The following is a 19,146-nucleotide window of genomic DNA, read 5'->3' as shown; positions in this document are numbered from 1 at the left end:
TCTTATGCGTTTATCAATTCGAAGCTTTTGAATTAAACTTGAGAAGATTTGTTCTTTACAAATTCCAGGCCCCCCGCCCCAATCAATATTGATCGATTCCTTGTCTTATCATCGAATGTTGTAGAGTTTAACAAAGTTGGTGCTGCTGTTGGGCTTTTCGCCTATAAAAATTTCTAAGCCATTCGCTCACAGAAGCAGACTCTTTACCTTTAAACTCATCCATTAAAACACGCGTATTACGCAGGAAAGACTTGACACTTCCGGTTCAATTCCCCACCTCACAGTGGACATAGGCAAGGTTTAAGTTTACCATCCCCTAGGGACAGACGACAGACAAATGCATGTGCGTTTCCCAGGGGGAGGGGGGTTGAAGCTTCGAACAGATCGGCGCATTATGGACTTCTTTTCAAAATTTCTCGTATTTTCGAAATTGAACATAGCGCTCTGTTGGTGTTTCATCTTACGTGCGTAATAACAATAATACAATCACAGCTGTCTGCATGTTTGAGTCTTGATGATAATTTATTCATAAATTAAACATCAGACAAACGCGTAGTAGTAAGCTACAATAGACTCCCGCCTCTATTCTGCATAAACTTGAATTTCACAAACTTAACTCATTTTTTACCCACAAACTGTCTCCATTCAATTATTCATGTAAATATAAGGTACAACCATGATCTCAAACAAAAAAGTTGTCATATTTATCGATTAAGAGGCATTTTGTGGGCGTAATTTTAAGAGTAAACGTTTATGCGGAAGTCTTCTAGTAAATGTCCCTTATAAAATGAGAATCAAATTATTTTTCAGAGAGTTTTGATAAATCCTATGTAGCCACTTTTTCCGATCGCAATCAATGATTGAAAAAATTGTTTTGTTCACTTTCTTATAAAATGTAACAGGCTTGATCAAAGGAGTGTGGTTAAAACGTGCGAGAGTATTGCAAATACAAGAACACAATCACCTGCTGTACACATAGCAGCTTGCTTAATACAAAAAAATTCGTGTTATCTCATCAATCCGTCGAAGAAAGAAACTAAGATTATACAGTTCAATATCCTAGCTTTTTTTTCGTGATTGTTAAAAACAATCACTTTGAATTTGCAGTCAAAAGAAAGAGAGCGTGGAGAAAGAAAATGCAAAGTGGTTTGGTGGCCTTACATCCCGCCATGCAAAACGGAGAGGAAAAAACCTCCAAAATGTTATTCATTACAAATTTAACACAATTATTTAGAAAAAATATTCATAGTTCAATTGCTTGATGCTTTCGGATATTTTCACGAATTCAATATTAATATTTTCCTTGACCAAGTAAAATAATCGCCGGCTGAAACGTTTTGTTTTCAGTTTTCCGTGGCTAATTACGAATCAAATTTCGACTTCAATTATATGTTACGGACCTATTAATGAATACAAATCCAAATAAAGAGTGTCGTGCCATTTCAACAGATAAAAGGCAGCTAAATCGAATCAGAAAAAAATTGAATTCTACGCCCTAGATTTGTTCACTTATTTGAAAACATTTTGTGCTCCGGGAACAAAAGATTATTAGCGGATGTCAGTTGGCATTGGTCGTAAAAGTCGCGTTGAAACTCACACTTTTTTCTATTAGTTTTAGGATTTTAACGAAGCAGAATTTGAATCGTAACCATCAGATAAAAGTTTAAAAGGGAAATCGATCATGTGGACTGCGCACTCATAACATTTACACTCTTTTTCGAGAACAGAAAGGGTCACAGAGACACTGTTATTAGACTTAGGAAGATGAAAATAAACTTTTATACCCTGTTTTAGACTTAAGTCCCCGAATCATAAGCACCCATTCATGCCCAATAACAGGGTGTCCCTTTGTATGAGATATCAACCAAAATGTATGTTATGACATATGTGAAAAAAAACAAAAAGATGATAGTAATATGATTCTTTCTTACAGGCTCTACTCACCATCGTCCTTCAAATATTTATTGTACTATGAATTCAAGTTAAAATCTTCTTCTTTTCAACAATGAATAAAAAGAACTTCACACAGAGTGAAAGGCTGTGTTAGACGCAAGCGATATTGATCGACGCGTGCAAACAAGCTCAGTAAAGCGTGTCTTGTCTCTCCCGCACGCCATGAATTGTTGGATACAAAAATAATATTTCCAAAAACCCAAAATAACTTGCAATTCAAGATTCTTTGTGAGATCCCGAAAAAAGTTTGAAATTGCAAAAATATTTTGTCAAGATCTAGAGGCGCTTGCGCCAGCTGTCAGTTGAAGTCAGAGGCCTAATAAGTTTCCCGCTGTTCAAACTGAGGGACAAGTATGTAAATAAATGTAAAACGATTCATTAAGTTTTTAGTAAATTGAAATCTTCTGTAATGACTCAACTATTTAAAGCAGTAAATGAAACTGGAATTCGTTTCGGCACTCAAATTAAGCCTGTTCCATTAGAATCTAGAAAATGGACCTGTAGAATTGAGATGGCGGTTTGCTTCTGCAGACGAATGTTTCAATTCCACAAACGGGAACAAATGTTTGGTAAAGAAGCACATCGTCCGAGTGGAAGAAAACGACACAAGCTATCATGTGCTTTTACATTTTTACCTCCAGACTCACACCACAGCGACATTGAAATGGAACATTTGGAGCCAATACGTGAACGAGTTGAAGACAAAATCAACGCTTAAGCCAATGGTAACACGGATAAAAAATTCCATCGTCAGGTGCATATCGGTAAAGAACGGTTTTTCGACGTTGTACATAACGCTGTACATCTGTGTGAAGCCGACCGCTGCTATCAGTGCAGTCGATTCTCCAATAATCCTCTGAATGCTTATGTTCGCTACGAGGCGCATGCTTCTTGGGGTGCGAAAGTTTTTTGCACTCGTAAGTAATACTTCTTGGGCACCAGAGCCGCTTTTAAGCTTTTTCAAAATGTAGAACCAAATGTAATCTCGCAAAAGAATAGTTAACTCTCTAACAAATGAATACAGCCATCCAAACAATAGGTTCCATTTCCGCCTCTCTCTCTCGAGTCTGATCTTTTTCGTTCCTCCCCGAGAAGAGATAAACTCCACTGTAATTCCCGCAGATTTAAGAAAACGAACTTGATCTTCCAAAAGTGAAACCGGAGGAGAAATGACATGAACGATTGACTTTCCATGTAACAAAGGCTTCATATCATGCCTCCGCGTCAAAAACAATCGGCGCGGACTGAAAAATCAGCGGCTTCCCGACTCAAGGATAAGTAGTTAGATTTTTTAACCGAAGTTATATATAAAAGGAGAAGTCACGAAACTGCTGATATGCATTTTGGTTATAATCATCTAGGAATAAGGAAATGCCCGAAAAATTTACGAAGGTTCGAAACCTGGTTTTAAAGCTCGTAGGGATAAAAACGTCACATATGCTAGAATGCATTTTTAAACTCTCTAACTGCTAAAAGGCGTCTCGGTACCGCGTGGAAAAAACAACTTCAGTATTAAAAACAACGAGTTTAGTGTATCTAACCAAGCTTTCGTAGAAGTATAGGAGTACATATAAATGTTGTGCCGCGTAGCACTAAGAACACAAATGATGGAACAGAGAATTAACTATGAAGCGTAAATTAAAGTGCTAAGTGAAACCGATGAAAACCCCACTGAGCGTTAGCCCTTGCAAAGGGTATACGGGAACCACACGAGGTAAAGTTTGATTCCCACCCAGGTCACAAGAAGTTTTTCTTTACCTCGTGTGGTTCCCGCATACCCTTTACTAGGACTAACGCTCAGTGGGTTTTTCATGGGTTTCACTTAGCACTTTAATTGACGCTTTAGAATAAATTCTCTGTTCCATCTTTCGTAGAAATATCCTTCCTGCGATTTTCTAGGAGGATCGAAGGACGCGCGCTCGCAGAATAATTTCTTTTACGCTTAATATGACATTAGAATACTAAAGATATTTATGGGGGAGGGGAGAGGGGCAAGTAAGTTTTATTGTGACACAACCAAAATCGCAAGACAACAATAATACAATTGACGATGGTCAACATTTTCCTCTCCTGACTCTAGAAAGTTCTATTATCCTTGAGATTTACGGTGGTTTCGCTACTTGACGAGTTCATTACGTTCAAGTTTGCCACATGTTCGCTACCCACAGGCCGAGTTTGCTACCATAACCGAGTTTGCTACCATAACCGAGTTTGCTACCATAACCGAGTTTGCTACCATAACCGAGTTTGCTACCATAGCCGAGTTTGCTACCATAACCGAGTTTGCTACCATAGCCGAGTTTGCTACCATAGCCGAGTTTGCTACCATAACCGAGTTTGCTACAATAGCCGAGTTTGCTACCATAGCCGAGTTTGCTACCTTAACCGAGCTCCTCACCCTACTGTTTTTACCAACGTGATGTCTATAACTCAAAGACCCTCGTTATGTTTTTGTCGCCTGTCATCGTGGCCGCGCTTCGTTTACAATTTATCAGCGCAATTATTTTGATATTGCATCAGTGGTCACAGATGATCCGTGTTCACGATCGTCGTTAGAGAAATGAGAAATAGAAAGATGACCAAAACAAGGTAAATTAACCATATGAAGACACGATTTGTATTTTGTAAACTCCTCTTTTAATAACAACTAACTACAGCATCATAGAAAACCTATACAGACCTAGTTCATATTACTGTACTTGGTACTACAGTATCATAGAAACCCTATATTAAACCTAACCTAAAAACACGCCACTGCGAATATTGTGTCAAAGGATATCTTATTCGAAATTGTATGACCTTGAGCTTAATTAAATTAAGGTAGTAATTGACTTCAACTCTACTCAGTACAATTCCAGTTCAGCCAAGTTAACTGAACTGGAATTTTATAAAGACTAGTCGTGTGTATTTACAAAATCGGGGAGCAATAAGACACGAGGCTCTTTTAAGGAGACGGTTTCCCAATATTTCGCTACTCTGGAACTGGTCCCAGACACCAAAGGGACTCGGAACTCCCGCAAGAGTGACATGAAGCAGTTTGGCTATTGATTAGTAGATAGGGCTAAACTGCGTTACTCAGGAACTCCGCTCATAAGCGAACGGAGTTTCGCAAAACATGAATGACCTCGGGCAGAGGTAATATTCCCTGCCCCAGGCTAAGTCCCAAAGAAATTCTCGAGCTCTCGAGGTTGTTTATCTATTTTTTGTGGGGGGGGGGGGGAGAGGGGAGAGGGGGAGAAGATCTTTGTGCTAGAGTGTGTTTTGTGACCTCTTGAATGTATCAAAGACAAAGTTTGAAATAAAACTATGATTACGACTGGTTTTTATTGAGTTTTTCTCCGGAAAATCTATATTAAACGCGTATCTGTAGAGATTGTAGCTGGATTACCTGTGGGCATTGTGGGATAGCGAGCAATAAAGATGGAAAACTGAAAACGAGTTCTTGTTTTGCCTGCATCGAGGACTTGTTTGTAGTACAGACTTTACATTACCTTAAAATTAGATCCTGTTTGAATGTAAAAAAATGTAAATAGCATCAAACATTTATTAAAAATCAATGTTGTAGGTCTACCATCTGTTTTTTTGTTCTTTTTTTTAGCATTAGCCTGACGATAGTAAGACATAGAAGCGAATGGCTAACACATCGTTGTCATGTGACTCGTTGTGACACAACAACGCGATTCGTGCGATATCGGTTTTCAAGTGCAATTTAACGCGGAATTCACGAGTCAGGTAATGAAGTTTCCTTGAATCGCATGACTGAATAAAAATAAGAAAACAAAAAAACTGCAATAATATTGTTTGTTTTTATCCTGAGCGTGTACTCCAGAAAGCTATTTCGAAGTCAACTGTCAGAACTGTTACTGCGTTAGAGAATAGGAAGCAAGGGGAGTCGTACACCGTCTGAACCTTCGACATTTTTATTTGAACCTTGTGCTTGTTTTTACATTCGTTTTCAAACTTTTTAAACAAGCTTCACACTATCTAAGAATAATGATGGTATTTCACTGAATTCACAAGCCGTTTATTTTTAACATCTTTTTTTCAAATTTCCAAATAATTTGCTCGAGAAGGAAAATAATTTACACTTTTTACCTCTTTGGTGGCAAAACTGATGAAAGAAATGAAGTGTGCAAGCGAAAGCACTGAAAGTTTAACATCGCGATTAACATAAGGAAAGTACTTGATGTGTAAATAGTGTATTGATCGATATTTTATTCCTTTAAAAACAAAGAAGTTTTTCAAGAAAAGTCCAAAATATTCGATCTTTTTATTCGTAGAAATTCACTGCAGGCAACTGCCATTAGCTGAATCGTTGGGATGAACATTTGACTGGAAGTTGATAGAAGAATCGCATCATTGAATCAAATCTCGCATTCTGATTGGTTAACGAAGTGAGGTATTTAACGTGGAATTGCGAGTTGAAAACGAGGCTGAGTGATATTGTTTCGCATCTACGTAAACATAACAATTTTAAGTAATGCCGTTTCCTTTCTTTTCTCGTTTTTATTCAGTTATGCGATTCAAGGAAAATCCATTACTTCACTCGTGAATTCCGCATAAATTGCACTTGAAAACCGATATTGCACGAATCGCGAAGCGATGAGTGCGATATCAGTTTTAAAGTGCAATTTAATGCGGAATTCCCTCGTCAAGTAATGAATATTCATTGGAGAGTTGTTGAACGATACATTGGTGAACAGCCCACTTAGAACTCTCGCTGTTAGGCCATCACCGCCGTTATTCATTGCCGTTGTGTTATTGCCAACTAGCTACTGATGGAAGTGCAGGGCTGTTGACTTAAACTTCTCGCAAATCTTCAGTGCGTGGACCGCCGCTGGCGTTGGCAAGTGTGACAGTCGTAGTGGTACTTGATGAAAACCCAGCCAACTTGCTTGACATCCTTCGTTGTTTTTCTAGAAGATTATGGCTGTAGGTGGATATTGAACCTGGGTTGGCGTGACCTGTTAGCTCGGAGATTGTTTTTCTGGGCCTTGTTCACCGACAGGATTTTCTCGCTTTCGCGTCGTCGCGAGCGAAAGAGGGTTTTCGTGAGGAATTTAAAGTTCATTTTAAAAAAGGAAGAGCCTCAGGCTCACTTTGAAAAACGCTTTTTTTGTCTTTGGCTCTTTAAAAGGCTACAGTGGTTTTGAAAACATTTCAAATTGACTTAGTAACAAAACTTTGTAACAATTTGACGATAGTTGTTGTACTTACGTAGATGCGAAACAAATATTACTTAGCCTCGTTTTTAATTCCACACTAACAATTCTTCGCTTCCTTAACCAATCAGAATGCGAGATTGTATTCAATGATGCGGGGAATCGTAACATAATACTTCTTTTCCTAAATACGACAGTACACATTTAAACAAAAACAAAACATAAGATATGCACGCATGGTATAGAAAGGAACGAGATGTTTAATCTTAGTTTCTTGTCTTACACTAAAATATGGGGTAAAAAGGAGGGCTGTTGAAGTTTTAATTGTAACACTTTGGATTCTTTGTTCTTTTTAAATGAAAGCGCTTGACGTTAGCGCCATATTGTCATACGAGCCAAGTCACAACGCCAGTTTTAAACTTTCATTTGTTTTGTTATAATAGAAATGTCCATCTGTCCATAATGTTTAAGAGTTTTAGAGATATTAGCACTACTTGTAAACAGCGTGTAGGTCAGCGTAGAGAATAAAATTGACCATCACCGTTTCTTATGCGTTTATCAATTCAAAGCTTACAATTTCAAAGACGAAATGAGTGCTTCTGACGGTTCGATGCCGATGGAGATGACTCGGGCTAGGAAATTCAGGCCCTTTGTGGTACTGAAGCCGATAAAACTTCTAAAGAAAAACCACGTGCTCGACTCGAGGAAAGCGACGGCGACAATGACCCATTGTTGTCGGAAATCGCGGAAGATTTTCTCAACGCAGACGAATCAGGTCCGGCGCCGGTTGCTGAGAAATAATTGACTGAATTTATTAACAAACCGTTGTCTAAGAGATTGCCAGACTCTAGACTAAAGGATAAGTTGGCAAAATATTTACGCTCGGCGAGCTGCGACACTCTCACAACACCGCGGATTAATCCTGAAATCTGGGATAAACTGAGCCACTCAGTAGAATAACAGCACCTCAGGTCCAGCTCAACCCAGAAAGCGGTTGATACTGCTGGCGCTGTACTCTACAAATCCATTGAGATGCTGCTAGAATTGAAGAATTCGAAGCAACCGAAGTCAGACTCTGACATTCAGAAACTTATAAGATTGAACACAGATGCGGCCGTTCTGATAGGGCACGCACATGTCGACCTGTCCCACCGTCGTAGGGAGTCAGTCAAACCGCATCTAAATAAAGATTATGCCGCCCTGTGAGCTCCACGTGTTCCAGTAACAGCTGTGCTGTTTGGAAACGACCTGCAAACTCAACTGAACAATAAATATACAAGTATCCAACAGGGTAAGTACCACAGCAGTTAGGAATCGCCACAAAAACATGATGGGACAGCCTTCACGTAACTAACAAATATCTGATCGGCAAAGCAAAATTTTTTCAGCTTTATCGAAAGGTCGTCAGTGGAACTCGAAGCCACCCCCAAAACCCTGCTTCCGACGGCAGGACAAGGGGAAGAAGCAGCAACGATTTCCGCTGACACACTTGATAGTTTAGAGGCTAATAACCTTTTGTTGTTTTAGACCCATATGAAACATTATTTTGCTAAGAAGGTGCAGAGCTTTAAGGGCGGCCAACTGGCATTTATTCTTGACAAATGGAAGGAAATAAAAGTTAGTATAATGAATTTCCACACAGTCCCCAAAGAACTTGGGCCCCAAAAGGAAAACATTCAACTTCAGTGACTCACTGGTTATAGAAACTGAATTTCAAAAATTGCCGGCTTGACAAAGATGTCCTGATACCCACCCACCATGAAAGTAGGGAATACATTTCGCCAATTTTTGTGGCAAATAAAAAAGATGGATCATATCGAATGATATTAAATTTGAAAAACTTCAACAAGCACGATTAATACCAACATTTCAAAATGGACTCAGTTTGGACAGCAATCAGGCTCATTATCCCGAATTGCTACATGGCGACTATTGATTTGAAGGACGCTTACTTTTTGGTACCTATTGCAAAGCCACACCAGAAGTACCTCAAATTTAATTATAACATAACCAAAGTAAAGCGCGCGCTCTGATTGGTCAATTTAGCGTCCCCCATTTGCCCATGGGTGTACGCTGCTGACGTGAGCGAATGCAAAGACTATTTTTCCGCGCGCGCTTGTTTTTTCTGGTCACGTAAGATTTGTTAAATAAAAGGGAACTCTTTAGCTACAATGTATCAATGTTATGTTATAAAACAAATGGTAAACACCACACCGTACACTATTGAGTTATGGATGCACTTGGGAGGTTTGCTAAGCACTCAAGAAGCTAGAGTCGCTCTCGGCTATCGCCTCGAGCGACTCTTACGCTTCCTTCGTGCTTAGCAACCTCCCGCGTGCATCCATAACTCAATAGTGTACGCTGTGGTGTTTACCATTTGTTAAATGGGACAACATGTTATTTAAGTTTACATGTCTTCCCAATGGGTTAGCCTTCTGTCCCAGAAAATTTGCCAAGCTAATGAAACCAGTATTTGCCACCCTCCGAGAGCTTGGTCACTTTTCTTCAGGTTATATAGATGACTCTTGGTTAGTGGGGTCAGCCTGAGCTGAAAGTGCAAAAATATTGGTGACACAGTCAAACTATTGGATTCTTTGGGCTTTGCAGTACAACCTGAAAAGTCAGTGTTCATCCCAACTTAAAAACTAGTATTTCTGGGATTCATTCTAGACACAGTTTCCATGCTACTTTGCCTCACCCCTGAGAAGTCTCTTAAGCCAAAACAGGCAGCTCCTGACCTGTTTAACTGCAAAAACCCTACTATTAGAGAAGTAGCCAAGGTCCAGGAGCTTATGGTGTCAAATTTCCCTCGGGTTGCCTACGGACCCCTCCACTACCGCCATTTTAGAAAGAGACAAAACTGCAGCCCTTAAAACTGAAAAATGAAACTTCGATGCCAAACTGTGTCTATCCAGCCAAGCAAGAGAAAAGCTTAAGTGGTGGATTGACTCAATCCAGTCGGCATCCGACCCGATAAGTGGAGGAGACGTAGATATTACAATTAGTTCTGATGCCTCAAAACAGGGTTGAGGTGCAGCAACCAGTGATTCTTCAACTGGGGAACTATGGGCGGCTAAGGAGACTAAAGAGCACATTAACTTTCTTGAAATATTAGCTGTGTTGTTTGCCTTAAAATCATTCCGTACCTTGACTCATAGCAAACATGTCAAGGTCATGGTTGACAATACAACCACGGAATCCACCATGGGTACAAGCCACTCCCCTAAACCAAATAAGCTGATAAAAGATATATGGACTGAGTGTACTGAGAAAGATATATGGCTTACTATGGCTCGAATACCAGAGTGTGACAATATTGAGGCAGACAGAGAGTCGCGTACATGCCGGAGGTGTACTGAATGGTGTTTAAAGAAGAAATATTTTCACAAATGCTTGCGCCAAGCTCAGTGTTACCCCAAACCTATTTGCCTCCAGATCACATCTTATGTCTCCTATCGAGCAAACCCTGCAGCTTTTGCTATCAATTCTTTCAAAATATCATGGCAGAATCACTTATTTTATGCTTTTCTGCCCTTTATTCTCATAACAATAGTTCTCCAGAAGATTCAAGAAAAGAAAACAGCAGGGCTCCTACTTTTACCAAAATAGCCAACCCAACCGTGGTGGCCCAGGTTAATGCAGATGTTAATCCGAGTACCAATACAACTTCTAAGGGAAAGAGACACTCTGTTTCTGCCGAGCAGCCCACAGGAACCCCACCCACTTCACAAGAAACTGAGTCTGATTCTGTGCCACTTGTCTGGAGATACATCAATGGCAAAGGCTTTTCGACGACAGCTACCGCAGTCATGGAACAATCAGGCACTAGAAAGCAAATGCTACTTACCTTCAAAAATGGGGGTGCTACTCTAGTTCAAGGGGCATTGATCCCGTTTGTCCCTCTGTGAGGATGGAATCAATTTTCTTCCTGAACTATATGATTCTGGCATAGGATACAGTGCTATCAATACTGCATGGAGTGCTGTCTCATCCATCGTTACCTTGTCTGATGATCGTTACCTCCTTTGATGCCCACCCCAGGGCGTCTTTTCCTTAAAGCGGTGTTTGAATTAAAGCCGTCTTTACCCAAATACAAGAACATTTGGAATGTCAATACTGTCCTGACGTATCTGTCAAACCTTTGCCCACCTCAGGATTTAACTTTGAAGCATCTCACCTACAAAACTACAATGCTTTTAGCATTGTTGTCTGGACAGAGATGTCAGACACCACATTTGCTATCTCTCAGCAGGGGTATGGTATCGAAGCATGATAGCTGTATGTTCACCATTCACAACCTTTTAAGGATCTCTCGACCAAACAAGCATGTTTCAGCATTAAAATTCACAGCCTACTCACCTGACAGCCGTTTGTGTCCTCTTGTTTGCCTATCTGAATACGTCAAAATACGACAATTAACAAATGGTAAACACCACAGCGTACACTATTGAGTTATGGATGCACGCGGGAGGTTGCTAAGCACGAAAGAAGCGTAAGAGTCGCTCGAGGCGATAGCCGAGAGCGACTCTAGCTTCTTGAGTGCTTAGCAAACCTCCCAAGTGCATCCATAACTCAATAGTGTACGGTGTGGTGTTTACCATTTGTTTTATAACATAACATTAACACATTGTAGCTAAAGAGTTCCCTTTTGTTTAACAAATCTTACGTGACCAGAAAAAGACAAGCGCGCGCGGAAAAATAGTCTTTACATTCGCTCACGTCAGCAGCGTACAACCATGGGCAAATGGGGGACGCTAAATTGACCAATCAGAGCGCGCGCTTTACTTTGGTTATGTTATAAGTGAGCTTCGGAAAAGGAGTAACCAGCTGCTTGAGAGTTCCAAAAGCCTTACGAACCAGTTTCAACTGACACTATTTCTCGATGGCTAAAAACGGTTCATGCAAAGTCTATAATAGACACCTCGGTTTTTAAAAAGCTGACGTTTCAAGCGTTAGCCCTTCGTCAGAGCGAATGGTTCTGACGAAGGGCTAACGCTCGAAACGTCTAATTTTTAACTCTTTACGGTGGCCAATTTACAATTTCAAAAATTTTAAAAATTTCTAAGCTATTCGCTCACAGAAGCAGACTCTTTCTCTATAAACTCGTCCAGTAAAACACGCGTATTACGCAGAGAAGACTTGACACTTCCGGTTCAATTCCCCACCTCACATAGACAAGGTTCAAGTTTACCATCCGCCGGGCATAGACGACAGACAAATGCCCATGTGTTTTTCGGGGGGAGGGGATTTGAAGCTTCGAACAGATCGGCGCGTTGTGGAGTTCTTTTCAGAATCTCTCGTGATTTCGAAACTGAACATAGCGCTCAGTTGGAGTTTCATCTCACCCGAGTCTTGATGGTAATTTATTCATAGATTAAACTTCAGACAAACACGTAGTAGTAGGCTACAATAGATTCCCGCCTCTATGCGCATGCTGCATAAAATGTCACAAACTTAATTCATCTTTTACCCACAAACTGTCCCCATTCAATTAGCAATGTAAATGTAAGGTACAGCCATGATCTCAAGTAGAAAAGTTGTCATATTTATAAATTAAAAGGCATTTGTGGGCGTCGTTTTAAGAGTAGACGTTTATGCGGAAGTCTTCTAGTAAATGTTCTTTATAAAATGAGAATTAAATGATTTTTCAGAGAGTTTTGATAAATCCTAGGTAGAGATCGGCGCATTATGGAGTTCTTTTCAAAATCTCTCGTATTTTTGAAATTGAACATAGCGCTTAGTTGGAGTTTCATCTTACGTGCGTAATAACATTCATACAATCACCGGCAGATGTCTGTATGTTTGAGTCTTGATGGTAATTTATCATAGATTAAATTTCAGACAGACAAGTAGTAGTAGGCTACAATAGATTCCCGCCTCTTTTCTGCATAAAATTTCACAAACGTTTTTCATTTTTTACCCACAAACTCGTCTCCATTCAATTAGTAATGTAAATATAAGGTACAACCATGATCTCAAACAATATTTATCAATGAAGAGGCATTTTGTGGGCGTAGTTTTAAGAGTAAACGTTTATGAGGAAGGCTTTTAGTAAATGTTCCTAATAAAATGAGAATCAAATCATTTTTCAGCGAGTTTTGATAAATCCTAGGTACCATCATTTCCGATCGCAATCAATGATTAAAAAAAACGTTCAGTTGACTTTCATATAAGATGTGACACGCGTGATCAAAGGAGTGTGGTTAAAACGCGTGAGAGTATTGCAAATACAAGAATACAATTACATGCTGTGTACATTGCAGCTTGTTTAATACAAAAACTTTTTTGTTATCTAATCAACCCGACGAAGAAAGGAAATAATATCATAGGGTTTAATATCCTAACTTTTTCTCGCGATTGTTAAAAACAATCACTTTGAATCGGCAGTCAAAAGAAAGAGAGCGTGGAGAAAATAAAAATGCAAATGGTTTGGTGGCCTTACATCCCGCCATGCGAAACGGAGAGGAAAAAGCTACAAAACTTCATTTAGTAGAAATTTAACGCAATTATTTTAGAAAACTATTCAAATTTCAATTGCTTGGTGCTTTCGGATATTTTCACGAATTCGATATTTTCCAAGACCAAGTAAAACAATCGCCGGCTGAAACGTTTTCTTTTCAATTTTCCATTGCTAATAAAGAATCGAGTTTCAACTTCAATTATATGATATGGACCTATTAATGAATGTAAATCCAAATGAATAACGTCGTGCCATTTCAACAGGTAAAGGGCAGCTAAATGGAAATAGAAAACAATTGGTACTACAGTATCATAGAAACCCTATACACAGCAGAAATCCTATAATCTTAAGCTTAATTCAAGTGAAGTAATAATTAAACTTAACTTTACTTAAGTACACTGGAATTTTACAGAAACTGATCATGTCTGTTTTCAAAATCGGGAAGCAATAAGACGCGAAGCTATTTTAAGGAGGCGGTTTCTTTCGCCACTCTGGAACTGGTCCCAGACACCAGAGACTCGCTTGAGTTTTTCCCCTCCGTTACAGCATTTCTTACAATTTTCTTGTCCTTGCTGCCCTCCACCTGCCGTCCAAAATCTTGTATCGTTGTATGTCAACAACTGATCTGTTGCTTGGTATTATTATTGGCCAGCCTCTCTATCCTACACTGAACTTTTTGGATCCCTGGACTCTTGAAGACTTGAAGATTTTCCAATACTTAAATACCACGTCACACATAAAGATTGTTAATTAACGCAAGGCATTCTACCGAATACCTAGTAAAATATTGATGTGTCTATTATGAGTTCGTATTCGCAGTTAGCTAAGTGAACGTTAATAGTAAAGCTTCCATTTTAAGGATATAAATACCCGATCGTTTCCTTCTAAAAAAATGTTTCTTTTTTTCTTTCTTACCATGTCTCATTTGTATATGATTGTCCTTAAGGCTCATTCAGATCTAAATGGAAGATGAGAGTTTGGCCAACGCCTGTTTAGTAATAAAACTTTTGGTTTTTTTTATTAGTAGCAGGATTCAGACTTTGCTCCCATTAGGAAAGTAAACACTTGGTTTTGCATATAATTTGACGAACTACTCCTTTCAAGGGAAAGGGAAGGTGTACCGGTGTATTAGGTTAAACCAAGATAAAATAATATCCCATTGTTTTCTATTGGTTAAACATTTTAGCTCTATCTGGAGACCTTTAAAAAGAAGACGAATGAAATTCAATAGAAGACTACTAAAAATAATGATGGCAGGAAACCCTCATGGAACTCTATGACGTAGTTGGCAGTTCGCATGCGCATTAAAAGACATTACATGCATCTGAAGAAGTTTCTAGGGAGATGATACTTACAAAGTATGATTTAAGTGCTTGTGGCCGAGCAGTTCCTGTTTAGACGAAATATCTCTCGTTTTAAACAAAACAAAACTTACGGGGAGAAGGTAATGACCCGTTTCTAGAGCTGCGAAATGATGGCCACAACACATTTTACAGGAAGCGAAGTACAGATGGACACCAGTTTTGAAGAATTGGCTTTATCCACCTCTTTGGAGGATGAGTTGCATCAACGATCTATGTCTTCGTCAGCGGTGCACATTCTCCTCTCCGTCACAGCATTTCTTGGGAATTCTCTGATCCTTGTTTCCCTTAACAAGGAAACTTCCCTCCATCCACCGTCCAAACTCTTGTATCGCTGTCTGGCAACAGCTGATCTGTTGGTTGGCCTTGTTGCACATCCTCTCCATGCTACGGTGACCTTTTTCGATTCCTGGACTCTCCAAAACAGGAGGATTCTCCGATACACAGATAACGCGGTACACATTACAGCCTATGTGTTATGTGGAGTGTCTTTATTGACGATGACGGCCATAAGCGTGGTCAGACTTCTCGCCCTGTTGTTGGGTCTGAGATACAAACAAATTGTAACTTTGAAGCGCACCTATATAATTGCAGCTACCATTTGGGTTTTAACTCTTGGTATTTCTTTAAGTGCCATTTTTGATTACCGTATAGCCGTTTTGTGCGGCCACATATCTATCCCAATTTGCCTGATTATCTCAACCACCTCATACACAAAAATATTGTACGCTCTTGGTCACTATCGAGCTCAAGTACAAGATCATATGCATGCTCAACAACACCCGAGCCAAGCAAATGCACTGAACATGGCGCGATACAGAAAGGCGGTTTACAGTGCACTGTGGGTGCAAATAGCAGTAATTGTTTGTTATGCACCACGTTTTGTGGTGCAAATTGTGCTCAGCCATAGTAAGACATACCCATTGCACTTCTGGGTCATTAGGGAAATAGCAGATGTCTTACTGTACTTTAACGCGACGTTAAATCCGTTTCTTTACTGTTGGAAGATCAGTGAAGTAAGACAAGCTGTAAAGCAGACAGTCAGGCAAGCACTTTGCTGTACACGGAGTTAGATCCCTTTTGTGTTGGGGTCGTATTTGAAATACCTTAAATGCTGAATTTTAAAGTTATAGGGTTTTTTAGAAGCTCGTAGGATATTTGCTAAGGGCAAAAGCTGTTACTGTTATTGTTTATTTCCATATGGAAGACGGGGAACCAAAACAAAATACCACTTATCCTAAGTAAGACAGTACATAATTAAACAAGAAGAAAACAAAAGATATGAATGCATGGTAAGAAAGGAACGAGACATTAGTTTGATTTTAATGTTTGGGGTATAACGAAAGCTGTTGAAGTATTTTTTTTCTTGATTGTAAAACAATTTGGTTTCTTTGTTCTTTCTAAATGAAAGCGCCATATTGTAAAACGAGCCAAGACACAACGCCATTTTAATTCTTCATTTTTTTTCTCATTAGAAAAATGTCCATCTGACCTGAATCGGGGAAATTAATATTTTCATCGTTTATTGGGGTCTAGAATAAAAAAAAAAATTGAATCACTTTTGAGTATAAAGACGGGCTGAAATGCCACGGAGTTATTTATTAGTAAAACAGGATGAAAAGTGGTAATTAACAAAAGGCATTCTCCCGTACTCCCAATAGAGAACTGACATATCTTGTGACAGAACGGTGAACTCGTGTCCGCATTCATGTGAGAGGACGTTACTAAGGAAGTTTATTTTTTAATGCTCTAAATAACTGATCGCTTTCGTCCAAGAAATTGGTGCAACGAAAACAAAGGGAAAACTTGAGCACTTATTTGTTATACATTCCTATTCCTTTATCATTTACCTTTTTTTCCAAATAAAAGGGGTTTTGTTTCCACTGCAAGTCACATTTCAGAATTAAAGATAATTAATGCAGGACACCCGCGCTCTGTGACGTACTTGGCAGGTTATAAACGTATTTAAGAAAACAAACGTATCTGAGGAAGTTTTTATGGAGATGCTGTTGGGAAAGAACGATTAAAGAGCTTGTTGCTGAGCTGATTCATTAAGACGAAATATGTCTCGTTGCAATAACAAGTAACTTTGAAGTAAAGGGAATCAGCCGTTTATTGAGCTGCGAGGTGATAGCGGGAACAAATTTATGAAATTGAACAGGAGGTGAATCACAGTTTAGTTTTGATTAATTAGCTTTACCACATCTTTGGTAGATGAGTTTTATTAACGATCAATTTTGTTTTACAGAGGTGCACATTCTTTTCTTCGTCAGAGCTTTTCTTGGGAATTCTCTTATCCCTGTTGCCCTTCATAAGGAATCTTGCCTCCATCCGCCGTCCAAACTCTTGTATCGTTGTCTGTCAACAACGGATGTGTTGGTTGGTCTTGTTGCCCAGCGTCTCCGTGCTACCTATTGGATTTCCTTCGTCCACGAACACTAGAATCCTTCTCGTTACACGTATGGCGAACGTATTGTGACAAGTTATCCACTATGTTAAGTGTCTCTTCTGACGATAACTTCGCCGTTTTGTGTAATTATCTCAGTCGCCTCGTCCCAAATAGCTGCTATGTTAAATGGTGAGGCAGTTTTCTTTTTTCCGGCCAGGAAACAAATAACTTTGACAAAACTTCCTCTGCGGTGACAAATATGAGCTGATATTTGCTGCACTTTATATTTTGCAAACAACAACCCTTGAGTTTCGTTGCCATTAATCTCTTCTACTACGTTCCTTCCATTTGATCGTAAACAATACCTTACTGCGAACAAACAATGCGAAATGTCATCTCAAATATCAAGCTTTGTTGGTTACACGGTTACACGATCGGCGGGTCTTTCCCGAAGACCAATGTGGAAATTACGTGTTTGCTCCGCTCGTTATGCGCGAGACACACCATGTTTCGATAACTCTTGAGGGATTCTTCTACTCTGTCTACCACCGCTTAATATCCCAATTTTTGTCTTAGGCTGAAGACAGACTAGGCTTCCTCCAGAGCGAAATAAAAATTTATAATTTTGCCTTCGAGTCCGCCATCTTTTATTTTTCCCGCAAGAGTGACATGAAGCACTTTGGCTCGTGATTTGTAAATAAGGCTAAACTGCGCTACTCAGGAACTCCGCTCGTAGGCCAACGGAGTTTCGCAAAACAAGAATGACCTCGGGCAGGGATAATATTTCCTGCCCCAGGCTACGTCCCAAATAAATTCCCAAGCTCTCGATCTCGAGACTCGAGATTTAAGAGGGGGGCGGAGGGGAGAAGGGAGAGAGGGAGAAGATATTTGTGCTAGAGTATTTTTTGTGACCTCTTAATTGTATCACAGACAAAGTTTGAAATAAAACTATGATTACGACTGTTTTTTATTGAGTTTTTCTCCGGAAAATCTATATTAAACGCGTATCTGTAGAGATTGTAGCTGGGTTGCCTGTGCGGGCGTGGCCCTAAGGCATTGTGGGATAGTGAGTAATAAAGATGGTAGACTGAAAACGGGTTATTGTTTTAATGTGAATAATTTGCCTGCAACGAGGACTTGTTTGTAGTACAGACTTTACATCAAATGCAAATAGCATCAAACATTTATTAAAAATAGATGTTGTATGTCTACCATCTGTTTTTTTTACCATTAGCCATTTGTGACACGTTGTTGTGACACACGCATAACTGAGTAATAGAAATCCTACCTTAATCGGGGGAAAATAACATTTACATAGTTTATGGTAGTCCATAATAAAACATTTGGAACTTTTTTTACTTTAACGACGTACTGAAATGCCACAAAATTACTTGTTCCTAAAAAAGGATAAAGACTACTAATTAACGCAAGGCATTCTCCTAAACTCTTATCAGGATTTGTCATATCCTGTGGCAGAACGGTGTTTTCGTGCTCGAACTTTTTATTTTGATGCTGAAATACCCGATCGCTTTCTTCAAAGAAATATTACGCCAGGACGAAAAGGGGAAAACTTAAGAAAAGAACACTTACTTCTTATAGATATTCTTTATCATTTGCCTTTTCTGCCGATTCAGGATTAATGATAATAAAAGCAGGACACCCTTACGAACTTACCGAGCTCTGTGACGTACTTGGCAGTTTTTACACGCTCTTAAAAGAAAAAAAACGTTATCGAGGAAGTCTCTAAGGAGATGCTGCTGGGAAAGCACGATTTAAGCACTTGTGGCTGAGCTGGTTCTGTTCAGACGAAATATATCTCGT

The 19,146-nt window shown here is 39.4% G+C and overlaps 1 protein-coding gene and 1 pseudogene across 2 annotated transcripts; both read left to right on the top strand.

The window, feature by feature from the left end:
• The first annotated feature begins 7,577 nt into the window (after positions 1-7,577).
• On the top strand, positions 7,578-9,494 carry LOC148716559 (uncharacterized; annotated as a pseudogene).
• A 5,421-nt stretch (positions 9,495-14,915) lies between these two features.
• Positions 14,916-17,953, top strand: LOC148716558 (melanocyte-stimulating hormone receptor-like). 2 transcript variants are annotated; one of them, XM_088744325.1, is made up of 2 exons: positions 14,916-17,100; positions 17,210-17,953. In XM_088744325.1, the coding sequence occupies exon 1, from the start codon at positions 15,047-15,049 to the stop codon at positions 16,007-16,009; it is 963 nt and encodes a 320-aa protein (XP_088600451.1). In that variant the 5' UTR covers positions 14,916-15,046; the 3' UTR covers positions 16,010-17,100; positions 17,210-17,953. The 2 variants fall into 2 exon arrangements, with proteins under 2 accessions (XP_088600451.1, XP_088600450.1); XM_088744324.1 differs by having other exon boundaries at positions 17,185-17,953.
• Positions 17,954-19,146: the final 1,193 nt, after the last annotated feature.

This window comes from Stylophora pistillata, chromosome 14 (assembly GCF_964205215.1).
Source record: "Stylophora pistillata chromosome 14, jaStyPist1.2, whole genome shotgun sequence".
Taxonomy (NCBI): Eukaryota; Metazoa; Cnidaria; class Anthozoa; order Scleractinia; family Pocilloporidae; genus Stylophora; species Stylophora pistillata.
This window is presented reverse-complemented; position numbering and strand designations above follow the sequence as displayed.